Source organism: Phalacrocorax aristotelis, chromosome 1 (genome assembly GCF_949628215.1).
Source record: "Phalacrocorax aristotelis chromosome 1, bGulAri2.1, whole genome shotgun sequence".
NCBI lineage: Eukaryota > Metazoa > Chordata > Aves > Suliformes > Phalacrocoracidae > Phalacrocorax > Phalacrocorax aristotelis.
Genome location: NC_134276.1, coordinates 135,340,638 through 135,352,251, shown reverse-complemented (window position 1 = coordinate 135,352,251; position 11,614 = coordinate 135,340,638). Strand labels below are relative to the sequence as shown.

The 11,614-nt window shown below is 43.8% G+C and overlaps 1 protein-coding gene across 1 annotated transcript in view; it reads left to right on the top strand.

Moving 5' to 3' along the window:
* LOC142065011 (alpha-2-macroglobulin-like) overlaps window positions 1-11,614 on the top strand; it is a 40,416-nt gene that overhangs the window by 853 nt on the left and 27,949 nt on the right. Inside the window, exons 2-6 of the mRNA XM_075110724.1 lie at window positions 4,381-4,564; window positions 5,415-5,571; window positions 6,131-6,183; window positions 6,896-6,916; window positions 9,820-9,988. Coding sequence (XP_074966825.1) covers window positions 4,381-4,564; window positions 5,415-5,571; window positions 6,131-6,183; window positions 6,896-6,916; window positions 9,820-9,988 — 584 coding nt within the window. The remainder of the gene's footprint in view (window positions 1-4,380; window positions 4,565-5,414; window positions 5,572-6,130; window positions 6,184-6,895; window positions 6,917-9,819; window positions 9,989-11,614) is intronic.

Genomic DNA, 11,614 nt, shown 5'->3' with positions numbered 1-11,614 from the left:
TGCAGCGCCCATTCCGCTGAGATCCCTAGGAAGAACAACAATCCAGGATGGCACAGGCAGGCTGGAGGCTGGCAACCCCACCCCAGCCTCACCTAGCAGAGAGGGATCTCCAGAGCCTCTAGTCTGGACAGGAGCAGCTTCCCTCTTCAGAGCCTGGCAGCTCTCACACACTGTGCTTCTTGCTGTGCTGGCAGAAGTACAGCTCTCACCACTGTGGGTCTCAATGCTTCCTAAAGAGATTTCATGCCCATAAGCACTGCAGTCGTGCTAGCAGCTGTAGCAGAAGGTGCAGTGGTGCTGCTGCTGCTTACTGTGTGGTTGGAGGTGAACTGGTGACTGGCTCAGACTGAAGGACCTTTGAGTCACACTGCACCATCAACCTCCCATTTATCTGCCCTGTTTGGGTGCTTCTGGGGCACATCAGCCAGCCAAGTCTGCTTTGGGATCAGGCTGAGCTGTCTTGTCTCTCTACAGATACCTGCTGTAATTAAGAATTAAGATTAAGTGGTCTTGGTTCATCCCTGCCCAAAATCAAGGGAAAGGGAATGAACCCATACTGCTCAGTCCTCTCCTCCTGTGAGCAACATGCTGCTCTTTATCCCTGACCTGAGCACCATTTTGGGAGGGGAGAAGAGGGAGGGCTGAGAGAGGTGGGGGAGAGAGGGATGTAGTTGGGATCCACAGAATGAAGACAGAAGCCCAGTAACCAGTTGGGGAGCCGGGAGGCAGTGGAGTCTGAGCAGTGAATTGCTAGGTAGGGGTGAGGGTAGTGATGCTGTTTCAAGTGCTGCAGGGTACATTAGATCCTGTGCATAACACAGAAGGGAAGCCACCCTTGAACTGAAGACAAAATGAAGCTGCCAACCAAGGCTTGATTCCTGTGCCTGGTGCAAGTACATAGATAGCTTCTTTGAGCAGCAGCAGTTGCTGCTATTTCTGTTTCAGATGTGGCTGGCTACACAGGAGATATAATTAAAGTTCAGACTATATATTAGAAAAAACTTATTCACCAAGTTAGTTCAGCACTGGAACAGGTGACCCAGATTGATGGTGGAAGCTCCATCTATAGAGTCCTTTGCAACAGTCCTGTTTCAGGAGAGAAGCTGGGCTTGAGACATCCAGAGATCCCTTGCAACCAAAAATTTTATGATACTGTAAGATACTTCCAGCAAAATATTTTTTTTTCTTGCTCTGGATCTGTTCTGGAAGAATTCAATCGGAGGTATCATTCTTCTATTCTGATAGGTGCTTGTACATGCCAGCTACTTTACAATGCAGCGTACATGCCTGGGAATGTACTGCATATACTTAGTCTATCTTAAGCTAGAGTATTACCTTCAGTAACAGACAAACTCATCGTTTTTGCCTCAGCCACTTTCTCTAGGGTCTCCTATCTCTCCTCATTGCCTGCTTTTGCTGGAGCCACTGCCTCTGTTTTCAGAACAGCTCATTGCACGCAGGGAGGTTGCTGAGGTCTCTTTTGGCAGCCCAGATGCTTTTTGTCCTGGAATGTCTATAAATGAACATTGTGAGCCAAGTTACTTAAAGCCCTTATAGTACTTTAATTCATCTTTCTCTTTTCACCAACACATCCCAAAACAGCTAAAAAGAGGTCTATAAACAGCGTATTTTATATCCTTGTTCCGAAGGCAGGGAAGCCAGTGTATGGGGAGGTTCTGCGTGTTGGCCAAAGTTTCAGCTAAACAGTGAACAGGAAGAGGAATGAGGCCAAATTCCCCATGAACTAGGTCACACTGTCCCTTCAGTAAACTGGACATTACAGTCAGATTGCCAGTGCCACTGACAGGGTGCACAGGAAATGAGATTAGGGGAATGAGATGGGGTGAAGCTGTGGAGGAAGGGGAGTGGTGGAGCAAGCAGATAGACACAAGCTGTAAGTCACTCGCTGGGTAGCTGGAGCTCCCTCTTTTCACTGCTTCTGCAGCACAACGCACTGACCAGAGCTGCTGGCTGGCTCCTCACCAGCTGGTGGTGAGGGAAATGGAGGTACTGCCTGGGTCCCACTGCCTCCACAGCAGTTTTAGGACTTCCCAAAAGCCCAGAGCCCGGGCAATAATGTAGCCCTGGACAGGCCTAGGTACCGTTCTCCCCAGGGCTGGCACCTTCTGGCAAAGTGCTCATTGGCCTTCCCCAGTGGAGGGCCCATGGAAAAATGGTATGACCAGTCCTGACCACAGGTTTCCTCCTATGCATACAGTGTTTAATATATCCTGCAGACTGAACTGCCACCAGAACCTCCTGCTGCTATATCTGGATAGCTTGAATGTACACAGGGGAAAAGGAATACCAAGTCCATAAAAATGGTCCAGCGTGAGACCAGGGGACTACGTTAGTTTTGTATTCCGTCTGTGTCGGTGGCCAGTTGTAGGTGCTGAGGGACAGAGTAGAGAAGCAGGGCAAGTACTGTGGAAATGAGTTTCCCATCTGCTATAGCCTTATGGAGCTTCTATCAGAGGTTCAGGGTCTTATTGTGGCAGGGATTACACCTGTGCTGCTATGTTTTCTAGCCATTTCTGGGCAATGAATTTACCCAGGATATTTTTTAACTTCTACATCATGAGTAGCTGATTATCTTGCCCTTATGAGCCTCATAACAAATTTTGTGTAGCTAGTGCCATAGGGCAGATACCGTATGCCTAGGAGAGTTACTGGCAGGTGGGGAGTGACAGCATCTTTTAAGGGCCAGCACTTGGCTGGATATGCAGGCAAGGCCCTTATTATCCAAATCAGTGGCACCTGCTGGCTCCTTTTGTTCCTCTCTCAGGGAATAGCAGTCAGCTGCTGACTATTACCTGATGCAGCTTGGGTGTATCTGCCCTTCTTGGACTGCGTGAGAGGACCAGAAGGCTCAAGAGCCACAAGCTGGCCATACCAGAACCAAACATTTGGACTTTACAGCATCTGGTAATGTTAAGTTCTTCAGTTTAGTTTTGTACATTAGGGATAAAGTTTTTGTTTTGTTTCTGCTGCTTAATATTTTCACCTGGTGTTGCTTAGGTCATGCATCATCACAGGTGATGAACAAACCATACTTTCTTTTGTGCACATCATTAGTTTATAGCTTTCTGTCATGCCTTTTTCCGGGTTGAAGAGTTCTAATCTATGCAATGTGTCCTCCTATGGAAATCATTCTAGTTTTCAGATCATCTCTGCCATCTTTCACTGAATCTTTTCTGCTAAATCAATTTTTTAAATGGGAGCAAACCAGCACGCCGCATGTGAGGTGTAGGAGTACCCTGTGAGTGTGGAAGTACCCTGCAATTAAACAATGGCAAAGCTGTGTGTTCTGATTTGTTCTGTATTCCTTTCTTAAAACTTCCCTACAGTCTGTTTGTTACTTCCTACTGAATGAGAATTTTCCAAGAGTGATTTTCCAACAGCACTCATGTCTGAGTGGTAATAGTTCACTTAGTGATACAGCATATACATGATAACATATATACTGCTGGGGTAATTTTTTCTTCCTCTATTGAATACTTTCCCTTTATGAACAGTTGGCTTAATATTTTTGCTCCATAGTCCCACCATATGACAAAAGTTTTTCTCAAATACGTAAGTCAGTCTTAAGTATTTTGTTATCCTGGACAATTACGAGAAAATTGTATTTCCCAGATCATTTAGAAGTTTACTGAACAGCAAGGGGTCCCAGCACAGACTCCAGAGATTTTCACTGGTTCCTACCATTTTAACCAATTATTACAGGTCAGAATTAATAATTTGACTTATTCGTAAAAAAAATCAGTAAAATTAACCCTTTTATTAGATGGCAGCTTAGTTTAAGGGTCTTTTGTGAGGGACCTTTAAGATGCAAGTACACTTGTGTTGCAATAAACCACTACTCTCTGAAATCCTTTGTGTGCTCATCTTAATAAGGTGCCACACTGCAAGCACTCACATTTTTGCTCAGCATGACAAGTATTTGGAAACCTGGATAGGCAAGGACAGGAGCAGCCAGACAAGTGGGTAGTTTTTTCAACCCTAAAACTGCTGAATTTTCAACCTTTTTTAGCTAATGCCTTTGAGTCTCAATAGGCGATTGTGGGATATACAAAAATCAATTAAGAGCCTGGAACCTTTCACACCATCCTTACTCCCTGCTGTGAACCCGGACGAAACATCCCTTGTAAAGGAGACTCTATTAGCATAGAAATTGTTCCTTCTACTGCAAGCATTTTTCCTGCTTTTAGGCTAATTAGTTGGGCAGTTTAATATGTATAAACCCAAAATAAAATGAATGCTCGTGTATTTGCACTGCAATTCACAAGGATAGTAACGGATTAGGCATGCTGATGTGTTAATTTCCTTCCACTTAATACTGTTTCCTTAAAACTCCTGATTCTTGCTTCCCTGTCTTCCTAGGCAGTATATGGTGCTACTGCCCTTTCTGATACACACTGATTCTCCTGAGAAAGTCTGTGTACAGCTGACCCACCTGAATGAGTCTGTGACACTGAGCGCCACACTTGAGCATCAAGGGGAAAACAGGAGCTTGATTGATGATGTGGTGTCGGAGAAGGATATGTTCACCTGCATCCCGTTCTCTGTGAGTATCTCATCCTTGTGGGGTGACCCCTCGTGTTTATTGATGTGATGTAGTAGATCTAAACAGTCCAGAAATGAGAAATAAGACATATTGTAGAGACTTCTAAGCCAAGCCAAACAAAAAATGAATTTTATATGGAAAATTGACTGTGGCAACCTTATGAGGAATAATTTTCCACCATTATCAAATTATGTGTCCCACACGATATTTCTGTGCATGCAGGGCTTAGAGAACTCTTTTGGGATCTTTCATCCTAGAGCTTCGACTGACAGAACATACCGCATGTTTGTTTGATCTGTGTAAGCCTCAGAGGAAAAATAATGAAGTAGAATGAGAAATGTAGAAGCTAGGGAATGGTAAAAGACAGTAAAGGTCCATGATGTCATTTTTCTCCTTCTGGAGCTTATTCATGATTGTTTCTTGCAGAAGGCTGGTTGGTGAGTAATGTAAGCAACTGGTCCAACTCCCTAAATAGTGAATCTGGATTGATTTACATTTTGACAAATCATAAGACGGAACAAGGTCAGATTCAGTATTTTCTCTAAGGAAAGTGTATGAATGAAGGGAAAAGACTTCCAGTATTTGAAGAAGAGGAAGAAGTATGGAGAAAACTCAAGGAAATTGAAAGGATCTATCATTGCAACAATTCCCATAGGAAAAAGAATTTCTTGAGACAGAGGAGACAAGCCCTCCAAGTTCATACCAGAAAATCATGTTTTTCTCTTGCTTCTAGCACTGAGTCTTTGGTGTCCCTTCAGGAAACTTTCAGACCTAGCTAATACTCCATCCTTGAAAGGCTTAGTGCAATGAGGTGAATCAGCAAAGCAGTTATGTTCTTCATTTTCCTTAGGTTCCAAAATCCAACAGCACATCAGTAGCATTTCTCACTGTGACGGTGAAGGGGGCGACACTGCATTTCAGGAGCCGCAAGTCGGTGCTGGTGAAGAATTCTGAGAGCTTGGTCTTCGTCCAGACAGACAAACCCATCTACAAGCCTGGACAGACAGGTATGGGGAATTAGGTTGGTGTTGACTCTGACAGCAGAAAATCTTATGTGCTTCATTACCCAGAGGCCCTATACTTTTATTAAAATTTTCAGACTTCCTCACAGGGAAGTTAAAGTCCTCAGTAAATCTTCTTTCTATCAGCTGAGATCTAGGGCATGTGGTACCTTCATCATTCCTATTCTCCATCCTCCAGGCACAGCATCTCAGCCAGATGTAGTCACAGGCTCAGATTCATTCTACTCAACAAAGGCACAAATCTGGGATGACTTCAAAGCAGAATTTCCCTTGGCTGCACCTGAATCAACAAAGCAGGACAGACAGTCCCAAGGGACAATTCAGTTTAACCAGGACCTGATTATCCTTCTAAATTTATCTGCCTCTCACCATCTGCAAGACAAAGAGCCTGAAAAAATTGCTTCCATAACTTAGAGATCTCAGTTCAGAGCCTATTGATCTGTGAAATGAATCTAAGTTATAAATTATTGAAACACTGACATTTCCTAGTAAACGGCTACAAATTTAACAGTGGCATTTCCTTCTTTTCTGTTACCTCCTTCAGTTCTGTTTCGGATCGTCTCTCTGGACAAAGACTTCTACCCACTGAATGAGAAGGTAGAGCCATAATTCTTTGTGGTTAACCAGAAGTCTTAATTTCCAACTAACACCATTACTGTCATCATCCAGTACCACTGAAGACTGCCTTTAAAGCATACGATCTTTTCTAACTCACACCACCCTTGACCCATTCCATACCCTGTCCTGGGACACACTCCACCCGTCTCTATTGACTGAGAAACGTATCCCTTTTTCCAAAGGGATATAAGTGTTTATAAACAGATTTTCAAAGGAATGTATGTGGCTAAGCATGTAGGAAGGGATCTCATTACCGAAAAAATGTGTGGGACAAGTTTCCATTGAAAGTAAGACGTGCAAGACATGCAGATGTTTTGGCAGTGGGTGCAACCACATGCATAAAGGCAGAGAGAGCACCATGACAAGGACTTGATTTTAAGGAACTGGTCAGGGGTGTAAGTCCACCTTTTAACTTATTTGGCAATCAGTTCCTCATGCAGACAAGTTCTTTGAAAACTCTTACTTCATCACATTTTCATACCGTGGTAAGACAAAAAGTTGGGGTTCTAAAATATTATAGAAGAGATTCCCTTAATCATCAAGAACTAAGGAAACAGCAAGTACAGAAAAAGAAGAACCCAAAGGATGACTTAGAAGGTTGTTCTGCCCTTTGGTCCAAATCTGGAAATTACTTCCATCCATTTGTGAATAATATTTCTAATGCTGATTTTCCTTTGTTCTTTCCCCACAGTTTCCATTTGTCTATGTTCAGGTGAGTGGATAACTACAGGTCTATTATTTCAGCAGAATGTGCAGACACAGAGGTTGTAGTCTCCAACAGTGGTGTTTTCAGGCTGAGGTACAAGGGAAAAAAACATGGACGCATCACCTTTTCCCTTTGTGTAAAGGAAGGCTGAGTAGTTGGGCATCAAAAAAAGTTCCAACAATGGTTCTTTGATTGGGGAATGTGCTGTAGGAACAAAACAGTTAATCAGTGCAAGCCATGCTGTGAACAGAATTACACTTGCCTAGAGGTCATATCAGAATGACTTATTCCTATTCCCAAGCAGAACTGAGATTTTCTGTCTGCCAAATGTAGTTGAAACCACAGAACTGCGTTAAACTAGCAAAACTGAAGAAACAAAATTATGTAAGTAGACGTCCCCTATCTTCCCTAGCATGCCCTTTTTGTCTGTTTGGTTTTTTTTTTTAACATATGAACTTCAATGACCAACAAAAGTTAATAGGAAGGATGATACTGTCAATGATTCAAGTACTCACTTTTTCAGCTGAGGAAAGAGAATTTACAGTTAATGTCTGGGACATCTTCCAGTGGAAGACTGATGGGAAAGACTCAGTGATGGACCCTGAAGCCATGATAGCAGCACAAACAGTGCTGATATTAATGTGCACAAATCTTAATTTGGTTTGCATGATTATGGGTCCTATGCAGTCAGTCCTGTCATTGCTTCTTGCTGCTTGGGGTTGCTGTCTTCATTCTGCACTGACTCTCTCTAGAGCTGGGGATGTTGTTGCAACAGGGGAGGCACAAGGTGGCCAGAAACAGGCTGTGCTATTATTTTCTACCCTCCTGTCAGAGTGCTGTCACTTCTCTTCCTCTCAGTAAATTTCCAGAACAGAGCTGCAAAGCTGTTGGGTCACTGACGGTGTGTGAATATTTGGAGAAAGAACAGTAAAAGAGTGTGTGGTGTGGGATAGCAGGTGGAGGAGAGCACCTCAAAACTACCTATGCTGAGGCTCTCCCATGGGGTTTTAGAACAGGTCTCTTTCCTTTCAATGAGATGATACTTGACTGAGTACAGGAATTTCGAGAAAGGATCAAGAAGAAATAAATCCTATTCACTGCCTCCAGAAATCTCATATGACTTTACCTAACAAGCTGATTAACTTTACAATCTTTTTTTTTTGTGTCAGTACCATGAAAGTCTTAAATTTTAAATCACTAGGAAGGCCATCCTGTGTTTTCAGCTCCAGCTTGTGAGGCATGGTGTTTGTTCGTGCTGTTTAAACCAGGTCTTGTCCTCCATCCCCACCATTACCTCTCCCTTCCTCAGTGTTCTTTCTCAGTCCAGCACTGCCCTTTGTTTGGCTTTCACAGATGCTACAAGGCAGTCTTGTAGAGTGGGAAACTCATCCAGCAGCAAATTTACCATTTTACTCTAGGGTATTTTTTTCAGCCAGATCAGATCTGCCAATGCAGTTTACCACATGCTTGCATGAAGTTTGGACTGGCCTAAAGAAAAGGGTAGCAGGAGTGAAGAAAGGTGACAGCTTAAAGTCAGCAGTGCTAAGGAAATAAATGTTCATCAGTCCACACCCTTCATGTCACTGATCGTAGTCAGCCACAAAGTTAATATGAGCAGAAGTTAGTATAAGCCTATTATTTCTGAACTATTATCCTGACCTATTGCTTCTGTCATTAAAAAAAAAAAAGAAAACCTTTCTGAGGAAAAACAAACAAACTGACTTTCAGGCCTTCCCTAGAAATACACCATAGAAATAGCAACAAGTTCACAAGCCCAGCTGTAAACAATTTCTTGAATTCCTCTTCCAAGAAAGCCCAGTGGTATCCCTCACAATAAGTGGTAGGCTTTTCAGCAAGGTTGAAATGTGATTATGAAGAGGATTTGGTCAGAGTTGTGGGATGCGTTTTACTGATTGTGTCTTTCTCACAGGGTGCTTCTTGGGAAGAAAGCCCCCTGACCAGTGACCTGCAACTGGGGAATGTCATTCACATCCCCTTTTCCCTAAGCCGTGAGATAAAATCTTAGTGAAGTAAATGCACACATACCTTGAGTCACATACCTATCTAGAGTAAATAGACTTTTGGTGACAGCCAAGGTACAATGCAAAGAGCAGGCAGAAAATAAAACACTGTAAACACTAACCGTCCTGCTGAAGAGCCTGGAAAGGATGCATCAGATTATGCAGCACCACTGCATTGGTTCAGCAACTTCTACAAGAAATTTGGGGCTGAGCTGATGAATTTGAAGCACAGCCTATGGATAATCAGCTCATAATAAGCAATACTCACCTGTAGTAGTGATGAGATTTCAGCTCCACCCTTAGGAGCAGGGAGAGACAAAAAGGGAGAGCTCTCAGCTGGATGCACATATGTGGGATACGTTTTCCTCTATTCCTGTCCCCGCACCCCCACCACAAGCTTTGGACTCTTACATATGTACATTTCTCAGTCCCATAGATAGATTAGGTGCCTCATTCCTCAGCTAGTTATGCACTGGTACTCAGACAGCCTTTATTCCAGGCATGGAAAAAAAAAATTTAGCAGGCTGTATAGTAAGTGAAGGAGACTAAAACTTCCCTCCTTTCTCCTTGTGCTGCACTTACTCCTGCTATCCATATCTTTGTCTTGTTACCTTGCCGGTCTGTCTTTCCCACCTTCCTGGCCCCATCCTTTGTTAGCATGTATGTAGAGCTGAGGGGGAGACAACACAGGACCTACAGGGTTAAAAAGCTTTCTTGCACACTAGTTATGCAGAATTGACATGTGAGTGCTCACAGATCCTCAGAGATTATTGAGTAATTACATCTAGGCATTTCCCAGCTGGAATGTTTAGATACTGGGCACTCCACTGCTCTGTCCCAGGGAGCCTCCTGTACTGTCTTGTGACCTTGACTTATGCTCACCTGCAGGATCCCCAGAGGAACCGTGTGTACCAGTGGCAAGGGGTGGAACTAGAGACTGGCCTTACGCAGCTCTCCTTCCCCCTCACCTCAGACCCCATCCAAGGCTCCTACAAAATAGTTGTGCAGAAGAGCTTCTCATCCCACGTGGAGCACTCCTTCAGCGTGGAGGAATATGGTAAGGAAAGGAGGTATGGGATGCCATTGGGGCTAACAGCAATGCCTTTTACTGTGACTTCATGATTTGGGATTTCCTGGGAATGTCATGGGGAAGGGAGGGACTGAATACACACAGGCAGTGGGATTCAGAAGGAATGACCCAAAAGGTGCTGAATACCTGTGGTGGTTACTCACTTTATGTCATCTCTGCAACCTGCCTGAGCTTGTATTTGCTCATAGGGCTCCTGGGAGTATAGGGTCTGGCAGCCTTCCCATGCATGGCTTGTGGCACCGATTTCAACTGACTTCGTTTCAGTTGCTTTTCAGTCCAACAGCTTGTTGCAAGTAGCACTAGATACAGTGTAAGAGATGATGATATTTTGGTGACCCTGTTTTCCCTCTCTCATAATCTGCGTCAGTTCCATTTCTTCACTTGTAGTCCTCTTTTTCCTCTTCTTCCTTGTTTCAGCAAAAGCTTAGAAAATATGTTTGGTAGAAAACTTCAGTTTGAAGAAAAATATTCCACAAATGTTAGAAGCAGATGAAACAGTCTGGTAGTAGAGACTGACTAAGGAGCAATGTGCTGCCCTAGAGAGCACTATAACCCCCAGTTCTGTAATGAAACATCTCAGGTGTTTGTAGATGTGTACTCTGGCTAGGCTGTGTGCATCTGAGGAGGCTGCTTGGCCTGTGCTCTGCACTCCCGGGCTCCCCCTGGCTGTACATGGAGTCTAAATGACCCAACACATCGCTCAGAACCTGCAGTGTCTGGAATATGCAGGGTGTTGACCCAAAGAAGATTGTCGCTGGAGCCCATGGGAGCTGGCTTCTTTGGTTCAAAGTCAGGCATAGTGGCTAGGATGAACATGGTGAATAATCTGAACAGAAACCAGGTTATAGGCTTTGGCCTGCCATGGTGACAGGTGGGCTGTGCCTCCTCCCACAAAGATCATACTGAACACCCCGCAAAATCAAAGATGTTTGTCCCTTTCTTAGCCTCACACTAAACTAGGAGGTTTTTTAATTTGTTCTTTAGTCTTATTCCCATCAATCTCCCTGTTGCCAATTCTCTTACAGCCTTTTGAGGAAATGTGCCCTGAGGTTGAAACACTGAGCTTTGCCTCCTGTCCTAGATTGCTTTCTAGTTCCTGGTCTGGGTGTGCACCATCCCTGCTTTTATTTCCTTGCACTGTGAAAAAAAACTCAGGTGCACCACCTGGAAGCAGGCTATTACATGCTTCAGTCCAGTCCTGGGCTCGAGTAGCTAGGGGCTTAGAGCTGCAGGATGCAATATGGGAAGATGGATGTAACATAATACTCAAGCAAAATATGCCTTTTACTTGCCACCCTTTATATCAGGCCTTGTTGCTGCCTCATTCACTTGAAAATATAGACCTGAGGGTCTGTGGTTAGATTCACTAGAACTGTTTGGACTTGCAGGACAGTTTCACATGCTACACATTGGTGAGCCTAAGAGCAGCTTGGGATCTCCAGGCAGTAAGAAACAGACAGAGAGAATCAATGATTCAAGATGTTTCAATGTGGTAAATGACACAGATGGTGAAGGTGCTACTGCAGCTCTTAGTTGCAAATTATGTATTGTGAAACATGGAGTACAACACACAGACCAGTGTGTCCTTCTGGA